Here is an 18,874-nt window from a genome sequence, read left to right as displayed (position 1 = left end):
GTAGCCGAAATATTGTAATTAAAACGAGGATGTTTTTGTTGATTGACGTTAGCAGGCGCTACCCAGGGCGACTCTGTGACGTAAGAAATTATTTTAAAAAAGAGATTTATGGCGTAGCCGAAATATTGTAATTAAAACGAGGATGTTTTTGTTGATTGACGTTAGCAGGCGCTACCCAGGGGCGACTTCATGACGTGATGAAATTTTTAATTTAAATATTTTTTTTCATTTTACATAGCGTAGCCGAGATAAGAAATTGCGTGGTGTTTCGAAATTTAACCGTGTAGGCAGCCGCCTACTTACAATATTATTTTTGTATTTGTATAACTCCTGTTTTATAATGTTTATGTATTTATCGCTATAAGAATTAAACTAAAGATAGTTTTTACTTTTAATCGCTATCCGTTTTTTAAATCATGTTTGTAACACTCAGTAATATTTATTTTTCAAGTTTTCAATGTTATTTTTGCATTTTAATTAATATTGTTAATATAAAGCGTATTTTTATTTATTCGAATTTACTAGACTGTTTTTATTACAAAAAATAAAAATGCATATTTCTCTATGTATTTTTCTGTTATAAACAATTTATTAAAATAATACACATCAAATTTCCATTGTCTGTTGATTTTATTTGCAATCTTCTTTTTTTTCGATGGTTAAAACTCTAGGAAATTCAAAGACAATAAAATTTTTACTGTCATATATTGGCGAGCTCACACGCTATACATAGCTCTTATTATTAAGTCTAATTGAAATCTTAAGTAAAACAAGACGTATATACAAGTAATACAATATAATCGGTCTTTATCAAGTGATATTATAATCGGTTCTTCATTAAAAGCCTTTAATTATAATAATAAAAATAGAAAGATAGGCTTTTTATAAAAAACCGAGTTCTCGATAGAGACGAATAAATTATTATTAATATAATTCGTCTTAACCGAGATCAATGAACTACAGTATGTGAGTTTACATCACGTCTGAAGAAACATCTTCTTTCTCTTAATAATTCCTCCTCTTTATTTCCGTTTCCTATTGAGTAATGGCATTGATTTAAAGTAATTTATATACAAAAACAACAATTTCTATTTCTGTATATCTTTAGCTTTTTTATTGTTACTTTCTATTGAATATGTTTTGCAACTTTAATTACAAAAATGATCTTTTATTTTAATGGTTGGTTGGAAGAAATTGCCATTTGGTAATATGCCCGCCAATGTACATTTAACATTATGTACAAAAAGTTAAATAAATATTGGGAATGTAGACATTTAGCTATTTATATGGCTTATCACTTTTCTTTTGCTGGATTAATTGATAAATTAACACACTAGTACATTCTCTATGGCTATTTTTTGTGAAAAGTTTTATTAAATAAAAAATGCAACCTGTGAAAAATGTAGAGACATCTGTCGTGAAGACCCAGAAGTATACAGCTTTTAATTTTTGCCAACAGATGAGATTTTTGTTCTAAAGTTGTAAAATACCCACACTCTATAATTTATTAATAGCACACTTATGTACACCTTTTAAAAAAAATATGCCTATATTTTGATGACAGCCTCGTCCTCGTGGTCAAGTGGTCAGCGCTTTTGCTTACTATACAAGAGGTCTCGGGTTCGAATTCCGAAAAATATTTATTTAAAAAGGTTTTTTTACCTAAAATACATATTTGGTAGTCCCTGGAATGGCACCTGAACCATACCACTGAACCTAAATCATACCACCGAAAAATAATATTGCTAAAAGTGAATACCTAATAGCTCTACCTTAGAGCAGCGGTTTCCAATCTTTATAGCCACTAAACCTCCTCAATTAAAAAAAAAATACAACCAAGCACACAGTAGTAAAAAATTGAATTTTATGTTTTGTATAAAATGACACAACATGAACATACCTACATCCAATTATTCGATTCTGTTTTAGTTTTTTGGTTGCATTTTTTTCCTGCAAAATGCATCTTAGGTTCTGTAAAAAAATGTTGAAACTGGTCAAAAACAAAATTCAATTATTTTTTGTATAAAAAAAAGGAAAAAAGTATACGTAATTTATCATTTGTCAAAGTAAAAAAAACATTCTAACGGTTGTGTAGATAGATCAATCACTCTTTTCAAAACTGATATTATTTCAGATTTACTTTTAATTGTTGGTACGTGTAAATATCACTTCGATTTATTGTGCTTTTAAAAGTTTAAACGATGCGTTTGATTTTCAATATATTTAATAATGAATAAGTAAAACTATATTAACTTTATTAAATAGAAAAATTTCATACAAGATTTGATGCCAGCTGTTTAACGCACAACAAATTATTACCCGTCAAAAAAGGATAAAAGAAACTGACCGTTGAATATCCAGTGGCGTCCGATTCAATCCGTTTTTGTCAATCACTTCAAGAGGTTATAATTCAAATAGTTTTACACGTTGTTGGCTTGTAGGGGTGAGGTGCCGCGGTGGAGATCTTGAAAAACATGTCAGAACTGGTAACCAAAATTATCACAAGTCCGCGTTTCAATTCGCATGTCAGTTTTTCCACAGGCGCGGTAATACCGACCGAGCGATAACAATGTCCGCCATCTCTGGGCAAAGACTTTAACTACACATTTAATTGAAGAACTAAATTAAATGTGCTATCATAAGTCGATTTAATTCTTCCTTTTTCGATAGGTAAGTGGAATCGTCATGTCGAATTAAACTGCTTGCCATAATAACGCCCTCTTGGTTACCTAACCTCAAACATCCTAGTTACAAACAACTTTTCGAAATTCTCCTTGTTCTTTTTAGAAAATTATCCGAAATAAGATAGAAAAGTTTTTCTGCGTGTCGAGTCGGCATCGTGGAGAGTCTTGAACGCGTATTTAGTATTTATTTAAAAAAATATTTTTATTTAAATCTACAACTAAATTCAAATATACACAGTAATATAGTTGTAATATAATAGATACTTAACGCTAGACAAAAACATATTTCAAACTTATAATTAATAATAAATGTAATGTATCATAATATACAAGAATAAAATTTGTAAAACAAAATGAAATGTTTGTACATATGCTATTTCGTAAATTTAAAATAAAAATATAAAACAGTATAGTATTTACCTATCATTACTCTCTCAAGACGATAATACATGCATGCTATCGCTGATTTCCTTTTTTAATTTATTATTATTCAAATTAAATATGCCACTCGCATTGGCTCCAATAATGTTATTATACAAATTGCAAATTCTATGTAGGCATAAATTTTTTGCTGCATTAGTATTTACGTCAGCTCAGTAAAATAATTTGGTGTAATGGATACGTTTAAAGGGTACATGAAAATGAACTAAACTAACTAAATTATGGCAGTCTTCAGAGTAATAATTCTCTAGAGAAGCCCTTAAGCTTTATTGCACAGAACACACAACAAAAACAAATGTGTAATGGACGGTTTCGGTTTGTGATTGCAATTCTTAACCTTCGGCCAGTTGTATTGCTGTAATTTGTAGCTAACTTCGGGGTTAATTATCATAAAATGGTTTTTCTCCGTATGCGCGACTTTATTAGATTATAACAATAAGGGGCAGACAGTACCTAATGCCATTTAAACGCTTGAAAAGAAACATTGAGTCGGCAATCGGGTTGTGGTCCTGTGGCTAGTGTCTCGGACTCACTGACCAAAGGTCTGTGGTTCAAATCCCACTCTACCCCAACTCGATTCCCATTTTCTAGTAGTGAGTTATTTACAACTCGTTGAAAATATCCCTCAAAATGAAATATTTGGGCAAATCATAAAAACGCAAATATTTATTTTTAATTAAGAAAAATCTGTCATCTGTTATTTAAGGAGGTTTTTTTTATGTCTTCTCGCTTCGTTTTTATAATTAAATTGGTAATTGTTTCTGTACGATAGACATTTTAATAATTTAATTTAGACCTTTTCTATTTTATATTTCTGGCATTCCTAGTATGGGGACCAGATTACTTCAAGTATGTACTAGCCTTTACCCTCTCGTTTCAACTCCATACAATGCTGTGGAAAAGACCAAAGATTTCACTAGGCGGATTTTCTTTATTTTCAATATGGACCGATTCATACATATCCTCGCTAGACTGTCCATCGGCGATTTTGCCTTTCTGCTTCACAGCCTCCACCTTAAAAAATTAATGCACCTAATGAATAAACTTGTAGATTTATTTATCGTTACCAAAAAAATGACAATCAGTATTTCAGTACCGGTTAAAAATAATGTCAGGCTTCCGCATGTTTATAATAGGTGGCGCTAGTATTGGTAATGCAAAAATATGTTGTCAATAAAATATTATTAGCTTTTTAAAAATTATTTAATATTTCCGTCAATATTATTCACAGGCGTTTTAAACGTTATTTTAGTAAATTCCATAATATTTTATAAAAAATCAAGAATAAATTATGGATATCCACTTAATTCGCAAATACCTCACGCGAAACTTCAGAGGAATATTCCTCATAAAAAATATTCTATTTTTTTTTTTACAAAAACTCTCAAAATGGAGTCAATTTTTAATTTCTCGGACAATCATCCCTTTCGCAAACCCCTACGCCCCCTCTACAAAAAAAAATTGGGCCTATAAAATACGCATGTCTCTGTGCGAGCCTCGTTTTACAATGTGGTATTTCTAACACACGATTCCTTCTTTGACTTGATCTATTTGAATTACTTGTAAATAAATTTTGGTTCTTAAATATATATAAACATAAATAGCAGACATGCAACAATAATTCTGAGTTCAAAAAGACTACTGTTTTTTTTTTACTTGTATTCAATTTTAAATCAAGAGGTAGAGTCTTGTAAATTTAGGGAGCAAGGTACATGTGACTCCTCTGACCAAACGATGTTCTCATTTTAGGTGGCACAAAAAGTTGTCTCTTTGTTTATCTTGTTTCATAGATTGTATTATATTTACTGCCACCATTTTTATGTGTGTGAACGATAAGTGCCCTAGCAAACAGTTGCCTGACGTCCAGAACTCCTACTCGTCCGAACACCTCCGCTGTGGGTGTTCTGATAGGGACCCCAAGCAGATATATTTTTTGTAATTTCTTTTTTAATGTTATGTATGAAGTTGGGACTTATCTCTCAAATAATGTACAGTAAACTTATGTATGTAAATAAATAAATAAATTCTCCACAATATCCGAATTAATTCTATTTCATATATTTTTATCGGTATTCGTATTATGTGGTATTTCCCTATTACTGTTTTGTCGTTATTTAAGAAATCATAACAATTCGTGCAGTATTTAGAATAAAATTCATGTAATTTTATATATTATTTCATTTATTTTATTTTATTTTACTTACGTATACGGCTAAATTGCCTTTTACAAAACTTTTAGTGTAAACATATTTGTTTACATTATTTTTAAAAAAAAATTGCTCTTTGCCCAAAAACTATAAAAGTTTGAAACAATTTTTAAGTAAAACCAAATAACAAACTATTTTAAAGTATGAATATAGCAAGAAAATCATAAAATACTCTTTTAAATAATAATTAAACTAAAGGTTTAATTACCATTCACCATCTTGGAAAAAGTTAAATAGGTTTGTTCTATAGGAACAATACCCTACACTAAATATATCCGATATGTGGGAATAACTTTTGCCGAGTTCATGAAATCCGTTCAATACGGCATTACAAGTATACACTGTTCGTGAATTGTTGCTACAAAACGGTAGCAACTGTCTAGTAATTCTTCCAGGCACCAGATAGATAACAGTTCTGGGCAATCCCGTATTGAATTTACAATTTTGAATAAATTTAATAGGTCTTTATTTTTTATTTCATCGTTAAGTTTTCATAAATTCAATGTTTTTAATAAAAAAATGTAATTTGAAAATTCATGACTAATTCCAAGTAGTTTAAAATTTACGTATGATTTTTTTTTGATTATTTCCAGAAAATGCATAGAGAAAACCGCTAAAAATAATAGTAATCCGCCATCGCAGAAATCCCGAAAATCGAGATGAAACAATGTGGTTGTATTTTTTTATTATTATTTATAAATCATATGACACAAAGTATTTTACAAGTATAATACGTTGAATTACATTCCCAGGAGTTACAACAACTCAATTCAGGACATAATAACATTAACATAAAAAAATAATACATATATAGCACACCTTTATAACTAAATATGCACAACAATGTATACGCCTAAAACCTTTTCTTACACAAGCATAATAAATATATTAAAAAAAAGCTTTTAAGAATAAAAAAAGTAGCGAATCTACTAAGGGAGATAAAGTCATTAACATCACATGCCATGCAGATGATGCAGCCATAGTGATGATGAGAACATATCCATCTCAGTAAGTAAACATCTGGATGCCTAAGAAATATTGTATAGTACAATGAACACATGATTATTTGAAACATAATTCGGATATACAAAACGTGTGACAGACCGATCATGGTGTAAACAATAGAGGCGAGGATAGATAGAGAGAAAATAAAAAATACGAAAAACCAAGTAGAATTTTATTTCTTTATATTTTAAGAATAAGACCCCTATCTATCAATGAACGAGAAATGTGCGAAGCATACGATAAGCTACAGTAAAATATGATGCCTTGTTACGTATGAAAATTTTAATTCCTGTTAAATATTTGCATAGTTTATTTATTGTTCAACAGACTGGGGTAAAGTGGTTAAAGGTGATTACAATATTAGCTTTCCTGAGATACCTTTATTTGCAAAGATGATTTTGATGAAATTATAGTATAATTAAATGCAGATCGGAAGACATTCAGTGCTATATTTAAAGAATTTTTAGAGTAAACACAAAGATTGGTGAGATAATTTTATCTGACGTAAAGTTCTCCGTTTTTTTTAATCCAAAACGAACTCTCTATTCCGTTTTATCGGTGCGTTGAGCAGAGAGTCTTTTTTTAAGTTGTGCATTTACTGTTTTGGTTTTGTGAAGTTAAGTAAGAATTGTAAATCAAACATGGAAAAAAATGGTAAAGACAATACGAAGGTCAGTTGTGAGTACAGTACAATTGATGGAGCTCCTAAAGGTGAGAAACGTACTACATAAATATTGTTAAAAAAATACCTAGCTTAATGTCAAACTACTAAGCATTAGAATGTTGTATGATTTTTCTGAGATTTAAAACCTGCATGTAGATGTAAACATCAATAGATCTAGACTAAGAAAACTGTGTCATGTCTTTAGCTCAATCAGAAACATTTTGGACGTTGGGACTCTCAAAAATATCTACTCTGCGCTTTTCCAATCGGTGGCTGCCTACGGCATAATTGGCTGGGGAGGTTGCTCGACAATTGTCATGAACCCCTAATCAAGACGCAAAAACTAATTCTTAGAGTTATGCTTCGGTGTCCTCCGAATTACTTATTTTATTTATTTATTTCATTTTATTTGGGATTTTTACAGCTATTACATAAACAAAAAAATTAGAAAAATCTTAACAATACTAAAGCCAATTAAAAAAATCCACTGTAAATATAATGACACATAATATATAAGAAAAGAAGTTTAGTAATTTTATTTGTGTGACGTTTGTATTCATGTGTATGTGAATGTGTGTATGCGTGAATGAATGAGGGAGAGGATACATGTGCGTGTGGGAATGAAAGAGGGAGAGGGTGCGTTTGTATGGGTGCGTAAGTATGAAAATAATATATTTGCTTAAAACTTGTAAATTGTATTAAAAATGGTACAATAAAGAGCTTAGTAAAAAGTTAGAAACCTTTTTGTTAAAATTCAAATGACGAAATGATATAAATCGTTTTTTTTTTTTTAAGTATGTTAAATTTCAAAACCGTATTCTGAAGAAAAAAAAAAGCATTTTATTTTTTAAATTTAACTGATACACATCGAATGAATAATTTGCGACGAGTCCTATACAATACAGTTACCCATCTGAACCATTATTTCAATAATTGAAGGTACTTGATATTCGTCAAATTTATACTAAGAAAGTATAAATCAAGTAAATCAACAGTAGGGACCATCTGTAATTTTCAAAAATGTTCAGGAGAGCTGAAATACGTCTCAATTTCAAGACTTTAATCCACAAACTAAAATATTTTAGTGTTGCTTTTCAATAATAAATTATCGTTCTAAATGACGCTGATTTTAAAAAAAAATTCCGTGTGTATTTACTGAAATATTAATCAAAACTTTTGAAAACTAAAACATTGACAAAAATACAGATGGCCCCTTTTGCCATCTGACTACCAAAATATTGTGTTGTAAATATTATATTAATATTACATGTGTTTATCATAAAACTAAATAAAATAAATAAATGATAACAAAATTAATGTTGCAACTCTCAAAAATATTCTCTAATACACTTTTTCCAAGATTTAACTGACCCGATTACCATTAGTAGTATAGCCAGCGGGAGAAGATATTAGGAAAACGTCTGGCAGCCCTAATTTTAACTTAAACCCACTGGTGTAGTTTGTGAAATTGACTGTTTTTTGTTTGTTCAAGAGCTCGGGTTCGGTGTTCGACATGTCCAGGCTTTACTGATGTTCACCTGTCTGACAGTCGCCTACGGGATGAGAGTAATAATGAGTGTCGCTATTGTCGCCATGACAGACCAAAAGTCCTCTAAAGATGATGTCCCAGTAAGTCAAATATTTGTATTATTTTTAATAAATTTTATTTAAAATTTCTGAAAATATGAGGGATGTGTTCCACCTCTGACCTATTACAAAATGGATAAGAATTACTAACTTTTTTATATAGTCCCCTTGGAGTTGTATTCACTTCTTCCAGCAATGCTCCAACACTTCTATATCTTCTTCGTAGAACATTTATCCGACCCCTTCCAACCACTCATTTTCACAGCACATTACCTTATCGTTATCTAAACATTTATCTTCACGCAAAATTTCCCCGTGTTTTGGGAATATCCACTTCGCCTGTTAATCTGAGAGAGCTATTCTAACTTTTATCATGGTATGGGCTATCTCATCGTTCTAGTAACGAGAGAACTTTCAATACCCATTCACCGCCCTAAATCACAGCCAATCTGCCAAACAAAATGGATTTTTTCCCTTTGAAAATAGACGCACTGTATCTGAATTATGCTATTTACACAAATTATTAAATAATAAAGAAGACTCTTTTATCCTACTCTCCAAAATTAATCTAAAGGTCCCCTTTTGCGTGAGAAGAAATAAGTATTTATTCCATCTGCCAGTCTGTAGCACTAACTATGCACAACATTCTTTCCTCTATCGTTCTTGCTCAAACTATTTTGTTTTTTTTTTTCATCTATTGATATATTTTACATGCCCTTTAATTTATTATTTCTGGTTGCGATACAATCCCACTTACTATTTAATGATGCACACACTTGAGCACTTACTCCCACACTAATACACATAAACACATATCTACACTTACTCTCATACAAATACACATAAACACATCCTTTTGTTGTTACACAATTTAATAATATGTATGATTTTTATTTAGAAACTATGCTGGTCTGTCTTAAATCTGTATTTAAAAAAAAAAGTTGTTATATCATTGTCCACTGTTTGTTTATTTTAAATAAATAAATAAATAAATGTTTTTGCCTGCTCTTTTAAAGCAGTAGCTGCTCGATTGTGGAATAATCTACCCATTAATATCAAAGACGCCCCCCTTCTTCATTCACATTCGAATCAAAATTTAAATATTACTTCCTGAATATTTGAGTTTTCCTCTCTTCATCATAGCGTAGTGTAAATATTAAGTCAATTTCCATATCTAATAAAAAAAGTACGTATTAATGTTTCGTTTAATAGTGAAATTATTATTACATACTTACAATACGTTCATATACCACTAATTTTCTCAAATTAAACGGTAGAAAGAAATTGCTTTAAGGCAATATGTCCGCCCTTATGTATAAAGTGTAAACTGTGTATGTATATAAAGTGTTAACATAAATAAATAAATACTCGGTAGGTATGTTCAACTAATTCGAATCCAGCTTTGTGAATAGCAGCCATTGACACTAACGTCTTGTGTGCTGGAATATTGTCCTGATGGAACAGCACCTTGCAGAATTTTGGAGTAGTCAGCGGTACGTTGTTAAGTTTCAACGTGTCGCTCGGTACTTTACAAGTTGGCATACTAGGCTACATAATGCATACACATCAGCTCGACTGGTCAACTCGAAGCAGGTCAGGAGTGGAGCATATCAATAAACCTTCGTATTTGGTTAAGACAAGATCGCAAGGAACATTTAAATGAATGGAAAAGAAAAAGCTGTAATCTCTCGGCCGAGTTGAAGTTAGGAGAAGCCGGGGTAGAACCCCTAGAGTAGATGGACTGACCAAATAAAGGAGGCTACAGGGCTAAAATTTGATGCGTCGATTCGTCGGGCTGAGCACAGACTAATCAGAAGTGTTGATGGTGGTCACGATCCTCAGTATTGAGGGACCGACTTGGAAGAAAAAGAAATGAATAGAGACGTTATTTTCTTGCTACCCGCCATTTGAACACGGTGACATATCGAATCGCACACAATCGAGGTATCTATGAACATACTCAATATTTGTCGTCCATATCTGATTTCAACTCACGACATTTGACAATCGATATTGATTTGTATGCGACATTTTAAGATCATCAAAAATCGAGCGTAACTGGTACGCGATGTTTGACTATCAACATTTGTCGCGGCTTGAGGAATATCATAATGTCGAGTATATATTTTGCAGATTAAAAAAAATAATCACGATACATATTGCAAAAATGCAGATGACAAATAAACTGATGGGAATATTCTCGTAGTTTGACAACGTGAAGTTTAAATATAAAAGTTCAATTCCTTGTTTTTATTTGTCATTATTTTGCTGTTGTATTCTGTTTAAATTTTCATTAGACTTATTTTAATTGAGTAAAAGTTACGTTTTCTAGACCAGACATGGGCAACCTATTTCTAGTCTAGATTGCCAATTTTCCTCCTAGCTACGTGGAGGAATATCAAAATAACCATCCTCACATTTAAAACATGTGTAGGGTGTAGTAGTCAGCGAACACCTTATAAAAAATAAACTACAATAATTGTATCGAAATTAAAAAGACGTATAATGAACTCTGTATTGAAATAGTTATATTGATAAATAACTCCGGTCCTCGTCCAGTAAAACCCTTTTTTAACATTGACGCGCCCAGAATAGGCAATTATTTTTTTTATTGGCTAATAAATTAATCTAAAAAATCACAAGCCAATCGGTACTATTCTTATCAAAATCTGTTAAGAAATAAGGGATATATAAAGGATTAAATCCTAGTAATTTGAATGGTGCCGAAAACAAACAATTCGTGACGTCATCAAGTATGACGATTTCGGATGTTTTGTGATGTCATCGGATTTTTTTCATCAAAGTCTATGGATTTGATTGAGTATTTTAGATAGATTCTTTTTTCTATGCGTCGTTTGTTTACATTTACAGCGTCGCCGTCCTGTCACTTGTAAAATGCTACGAGTTGTGATTTATAATTTTCATGGTAAATTGAATTAATTTAGAAGAAGTTGAAAACCATAAAATAATAAAAGAAGTTCGAGATGTAAGATATAATTCGTTTTTACTTTCATCTGTCAGTGCCTGGAACTAGAGTGAGTAAGGGGGGGGGGCTTAAGAAAATACGCACGGACAACTATCCTTATATTTCTATATGTGGCCTGTAGCCTTACCAACATTAAAATGAATGCATTACTCGTGAACTTCTGTGACAAAATTTATTACCAACTTACGAAACGATCGTTTTCGAAAGACCTTATTTTCCAAATGAAAATAATGAATGAAAATATTCATTATAAGGGCTTATAGAAACACTAGGAGAATCATTAAAAAAACTTTTAATTGTAGAGTAGGTTAAATCCGATATTTCTCCCGAGTGATAATACCATATTGAAATTATTTCAAAGTTCCAAAAGCATTTATTAATTTCCACTTAAATCTGATTTAAAGCTTCTTATAAAAAACGCTCTTTTGTAATGACCCTTAGTTAAAAGTTATTACTATTCAATTTGACATAGTATCTTTTATTGATTGTGATAAAGGATAATTTATAATGAACCATTTTCGTGAAAAATCACCTGAAGCTCGTTGATAATATTTATCTTAGTATCACGACAAAATAACTTTTATAAATCACACACGCATTCAGTTTTTTGAGTTGAGATATAATATCAAAATATCCCACTGGCTGAATCCGGTCGAAGTAGAAGCTACTCATATTATGTTATTTGTTTTTTTTCAATAGTGTTTCCAATAAACCTCTGTACAATTATAATATTTCTGCTGAAATTGCAAGCATTGAAGTATAGTTAGATGAAATTGATAGTACATATGTAAATGCAAGTGTATTGAATTAAAAAAATATTTTTTATTTTCATAGTATTTTACATGTAATTAGGCCTCATGGCCTGTTGTGGTGCAAAAAAAAAAAAAAAAACAAAAAAAAAAAACGTCACTAATTAATGTTATTAAATAAAAGTATTTAACCACTTATGACTTACGACTGTTTATGTCTACCGGTTTTGAGAAGTACCCGTCTCTTCGTCAGGACGCTCACTACACCAACATGCAAATACTAAAATACACTATCACCTTTACCTTCGCCGTAGGATAAATAGGGTCAAAGCACCAATGAATGACCGTTTAAGGTTCAGTTTGTAGTGAAATCCATATTAAAGGTATAAATTTCATTATTTAAGCGTACAAAATAAAAGAAAACAATAAAAAACACAGTAATTTTTACTTTTAAAAAAGTACTTTTACTTTTTTATTGAAATACGAGTATTACAATTATAATTAATATCACTCTAAAAAAATAGCAGAATTACCAGTGAATGACAACTACGACCCCAGTAAAAATAATACTCAGATTTAGTTATATCATAACATGGTAAACCATCCTAACACATTAGAATATGGATATATTCAAAGGATTGCATAAGAAATAGCATCAAATAAAACACTTACCTCACCTTTCCTTATATAAACACTATCAATCTCAGAACAATAACGGGAAGACGCACTATTACCTTTTGCCAACTTAAAGTTCAAAGCTGATAGATTTGTTTCTTACCAAAAGGTGTGTCCACCGAAATTAGGTTAGTAATATTAAGCGATATGTCGCAGAATTTGTGGAGGAAAGGCTGGGAAAGGGAAGGGCTAAGTGGTTAAGCGTTACACGTTTGGTTATTTTTTAAATCAAAAAGTAGGCTATATTGAATAGATATTTGATTATTTACTAGGGGAATATTATTTTTAAAGCTTTTTTATTTGAATCACTTCCATGTTTTTAAATTTATGTCCTTTTTTACTATTTGAATGTAAAATTTTGACTCCTGTATCCTTATTAAAATCGTTATTTGAATTTATGAGATTATTGGCGAGCTCTGAAATATTATTATTATTCAAACATCTCATGCGTTCTTTAATGCGAATATTAAAACTACGTGACGTTCTCCCAATATACCCTGGTGACACGTATTGTATTGTTAATGGTTCACCCCTGAGTTGTCACATATTTATTACGTTAATTTTTGTGTTAGTTATAAGTATAATCGAAGATAAAATATCGAATGTAAAAAATATTTAAACACCCTAAAAAACAGTGTATCTTCGTCATATCCGATTGATAATAGAGGTTTTTTTATAGTCTTTATTCAATAAAATATAAACATTATTACAATATTAATACATTATAAAGAAAACAAAGTATGAAAATATATTTTGTCCCGATAAACTATTCAATAATAGTTTGTCATCGGGTGCTCGGAAATAAGTTTTAATTGGTAATCAAATAAAAAGAGTACAGACACAATACTGTATACGTATAAAATAATATACATAAAAATAGTGGAAAGAAAGTAAGAAAATAGAGTAAAATAATACAATTAAAATTAAAGATTTGCAATTTACTTGAATATATTTTAAATATAAGAAAAAAATTAAATAAATATTTAAATAGTGTGTGCTCATAAATGTAATCAAAACAAGAAAAAAAAATAAAACAAAGTAAATCAAAAATTTCGATTAATACCTACAGAATAAATAAAAATAATAAGAAAAATTATAAGTACCTATTAAAGTTAAGATTTGAAAAATGTAAACAAAATAAGAAAGAAACAAAAAAAAGGTTAACCTAAGAAAATAACAAAAATGTATTTAATGAGAGATAAAAAAAACATGTTTTACATAAATAATAAATCAATATAGGAGCGTTCTGTCTACTAACCACTTATGTAATAAAAACAATGATTTTTTTTACTATTACATGTTTTCATGTCAAGTGGCAACAAATTAATTTTTTTTATAACAATATAATCCTACGTACGTTGTGTATATTTATTTTAAAATTTTGGTACAACAAGGCCATCAACAGATGTAAATCGTGTTAGATAGCTATGCTCTAACCACCTAGAAACCTAGAACTTAAATAATATCATATATTTATTACATACTAAACTTGCATGATTTATTTTGAATCATAAAAGCACTTAAGTGATCAGGACATAAACGATTAAGCGAACAAGTTACAATGATGAAAATATTGGCTGCAAGTCAGGTAGGTTTACAACTTTAGAGTTGAAAGTTTTACTTCCGAGGTTAAAAAGAACAATAAAAAGTGCATTGAAGCCTTTCCGCAGTCACAAGACATAAACAATTAAAGATATCAAGTTGGAAATAAAAAGGTGTTCATGTTTTATAGAATGATGTTGCATTTCATATGTTTTGTTTCAATTTTGGTCGACATCGCCTTGATTATTTGACATTGCAAGTCAGACCAAAAGTTGGTTTCAATGATTCTTTACACTCTAAAGACTGTTAACAATGTAAACAAGTAACCAAACGGAAATACGCCTTTGTTGAATATTCCAAAGAGTAATCCATTATCTTTTTAGATATTGATTTTGGATTGACTTATCTCAGGGTTTATTAAGCAGGGTCATAAATTGTACCTAGGGCGAGAACTCATGTAAACAATGTGATCGTGCCTATTAAAAGAACCCATATTGTGTTAAATAGTAAAAAAAAGTGTAAAAAATAAATGATAGTGAACACGGATATATGACAGGTGCATAACTAATCGATAATTATTGTAATTACTAAGCCATATTAAAAAAGCAAAACATAAATACACCCTCTGCTGATCAATGTTTAATAATTTCCAGTTTGTACTTGATACAAATTTTAATTAATTACATTATTAGCATGTTATATTGTAGGTAGCTTGTTTTTTTTAACTCTTGTGTGGATCAATATCCAATCAAAGTAAATGATTAACGAATTTCATTCAGTTTTGAGATAGGAAAATATTTGAGGAAAGGATAGGAACATGGAATGGATACTTACTTTTAATACGATGTTAATGTTTTTCGATTTCGGGCACTGGATGACAAAATGAACTATAAAATTTAACAATGTATTCCACGACGCGCGACGAATCCAAGCACTTTTTATCCGATCCGGCTCAAAGGACCAAAATGTTAACGAAAAGGTGGACTGTAAATGAAAAATGAATTTCATTCAGTTTTGTTATAGGGAAATATTTGAAGAAAGGATAGGAACATGGAATGGATACTTACCTTTAATATGATCTGAATGTTAAACTTGAACTATATTATTTGATGTATACTTGATATATATTGAACTATAAAATGTAACAATGCTTTCAACGACGCGCGACAAAACCAACCACTTTAAATCCGATTTTATGTGAAGTTAAAAATGTTGTTTTGTTTTCGTTCTAAATCCGAATCTTCTAATTTTGAGTTTCTTCTATCTTGATGTTAGGTAGGTACCATAAGGATGGGTAACGGGAAGGATGGAAATGAAAGGTAATCGGCCAGGAATAGTATCGATAAAAGCTGTTATTTACTCAACACTATGTAGCCAACGTTTATTAGAATATCAGGATGATAAATATTTGAGTTCATTAAAAAATATACGCTTTTGGAAACGAGTGCAGGAAAATGGCTGTAAGAAGGGAAGTAAATTTGAAGGTGTTGTGGCAAAATACTCGTTTTGAATTTCTTGATAATTTTAGAAAATTCAACAACAAAAAATACATAAGTAATGTAGTTAATACACTTTTTTTACATTATGAGATATGTTTTTTTGTAGTTGTAGGCTCTACACTGACTCACAGGCAAGTTTAAAAGTGTTAATTTCAATGTCTCTTTACTTTCGTTGGTAAAATAACAAAAGAAGAATGCAAAACAATTGATTATAACGGAAGTATTTATGGATATGTTCTTAAGCTTCCTTTCTTGTCCTTTGTCTATCAATTTCTGGACTACAGTTTAAAACACGTTGTTCATTTTTTATTATTTAACGATGTCTCTATACATTAGTTATAAATTTTGGGTGCTAGAAAATTTATTTAATACTATCCATAGTAATTTGTTTTTGCTTCTGGTAGTACAAGTGTTGTATTTCCTTTATCTTGTGTCATATAATATGTATCTGTTTTCTGTCATTGTGTCTGTCAGTTGTTTTAAGGGAAGTGTCAAAAAATAGTCTTAATATTTAGTTGTTTTTTTATATTTCTTTTCCGGGCAAATATACTCGTAAAATAAAGTTTGGTTTGTAAACGGAACCAGAATCCTACACGAGAGGTTTTGACTCGACGGCTAGTCTTGGGTAAAAATTCTAATAGTGGAAATCAAATAGAGATAATTCCGCCTCGTAGTAAATGGTTGGCATGTCCGCCAATCATGCTTAAGGTTCTGGGTTCGATTTTTGAGAGAATCACAGTGAAATAATTGATATAAATGTGATTTTTAACTGCAATATTTCACTATATATGGACTGATACCTAAACCATAAGATTTTAATCTTGATGTAGCAGATGATCGAAGTACGCTGCATTTGATGTTCCCATTCAGTGCTCTATGCACCACTGAGTGTAGATAGGGAAATGATGATGAAATCGATATCTGGGAACTCTGTAAAAAGTCTGTCGGTTATATATTGATAAGGTTTTAATTGGCTTTTCTTAACAAGTGTATTAGCGTTTTAGAAACTGGTTCAATTATAATTTTACATGTTCCTCTCCATCCTATAATTTTGTGGTTGATGGTGAAATATACTCTGAAGAAACTATTGTTTCGATATTTTTGTTCGTCGTTTGACAACAATAGAAACAAACTATCACGCCGTTTCCTCGTAGGGATAGGCAGAGAGGATAGAACGCCATATCACTTTGTCTTTGTATATATACTCGCTTCCTCTACATTCATACATCTTCTCATGCACGCACGCCGATTATTCCTACTCTTTTATTTATTAATTTATGCTTTATTAAGTTAGTTCATAACATCTTAAGAACTAATATAAACTTTTAATAACAATACAATCTTTTTTTATCAAAATTTCTCAAAAACAAATTTTTTCAAATTAATTTGAAATATTTGGATTTTTTTCTATTTCCTTTATTTCTTCAGGCAACTCATTGTACAGCTTCATACCCGTATGCAGAGACAAACCTTAAGGTGAGGAAATTACATTCTATTGTCTTCACCTTCGGGTTATTCTCCGCATTTGAGATTAGAATGTACTTTCCTCACCTTAAGTTCCAATCCCTTGTACAAGTTACGAGTTTTAAGATTCTGTTTTTCTCCTCATCTTATCTTTTTTTCCCTTGTTTCATATGTATGATATTGTTGGTTATATTTTATTATTGTTTTGATTTCATTCATCCCCTTAATTGTTTTACGTATAAAAATTGCTACATTATAATATTTAATTTGTTTATTAGCAAGCCAATTTCTTTGTGCATTATTTATACATTAGAAAAGATAATTATTTTGAGTATAATCCTCATTGCCTTATTTTGAAGAATTTGTATATTTTTAATTTCTCCTTCATTGCATGGTAGAAAAATGGAAGAACAGTAATTTATGTGTGGACAAATTATTGTTTTATATATAGGAATACTACTTTTTATATCCATTACATTTCCAATAAATGATTTTTTTTTGTTACATATTGAGAATGTGTTTTGAAATTCAAATATCTATCCAAGTAGATCACTCTCGACAAGTCAATCTTGAAGTATTTGATGGCCTTGATCGTGCCATATATTTTTCGGTCTTCCTCGTTTTCTGCATCCGTCAACATTCGCATAGCAGATCCTTTTAGCCGTTCTTTCGCAATCTATTCACTCTACATGTCCAAACCAACGCAGCACCTATTTCTTGATTCTGTCGATAATGCAAGTCTCAGCCTTACACAGTTTACGGATCTCGACATTTGTGCACCTATCATACATTCGCCCGAGAGATCGCATTTCGACAGCATTTAACCTACTTTCCTAATCATTTTTCCAATTCCAAACTTTGCTCTCATACATTAGAGTCGTCATTTAATATTTTTTTTATTTATGACACAAGTTTTCATACTTGTTAAAATATGTAAACCACGGTCATGGTTTTAGTAAATGCCCACCACAACAAAACATGAAATATTTTTTTTCCTAAAGGTCGTAGTCAATTTTTAATAAGTAATTCTAATCTGTGAGATGCGTAAGTATTTCTTTCTTAAATCTTATTTATTTAGGTCATTACAATCTTATTGTTTTGTATTTAATTATACACTTTAGCAGGGTAATTAAATAATTACTGAACAATTAGCAGTTTTATCAAATAACAGATGATATAAATAAATGCTCATAATATGGTTTTTGAGTATCATTAAATTGAGTATACAGCTGTTAACGAAAAGCGGACTGTACCGAAAAAAACGAATTTCTTTCAGTTTTGTAAAAGGTTGGGAATATTTAAAGAAAGAATTGGAACATGGAATGGACACCTACCTTTGATACGATGAGGATGTCTTGGTCCCGTGGGTAG

The 18,874-nt window shown here is 30.5% G+C and overlaps 1 protein-coding gene across 2 annotated transcripts in view; it reads left to right on the top strand.

The window, feature by feature from the left end:
• The first annotated feature begins 6,779 nt into the window (after nt 1-6,779).
• Nucleotides 6,780-18,874, top strand: part of LOC148273716 (putative inorganic phosphate cotransporter) — a 48,001-nt gene continuing 35,906 nt past the window's right edge. The window contains exons 1-2 of one of the 2 annotated variants that reach the window (XM_088238311.1): nt 6,780-7,048; nt 8,494-8,630. In XM_088238311.1, the coding sequence (XP_088094437.1) occupies nt 6,979-7,048; nt 8,494-8,630 (207 nt within the window). In that variant the 5' untranslated portion in view covers nt 6,780-6,978. The remainder of the gene's footprint in view (nt 7,049-8,493; nt 8,631-18,874) is intronic. The other variant, XM_088238312.1, reaches the window with a different exon arrangement.

The sequence above is a fragment of the Micrasema longulum genome, unplaced genomic scaffold (assembly GCF_059751315.1).
Source record: "Micrasema longulum isolate JH-2025_06_02 unplaced genomic scaffold, ASM5975131v1 h1tg001858l, whole genome shotgun sequence".
NCBI lineage: Eukaryota > Metazoa > Arthropoda > Insecta > Trichoptera > Brachycentridae > Micrasema > Micrasema longulum.
Note: the sequence above shows the minus strand (reverse complement) of the source record. Positions and strands in the feature narration are given on the sequence as shown.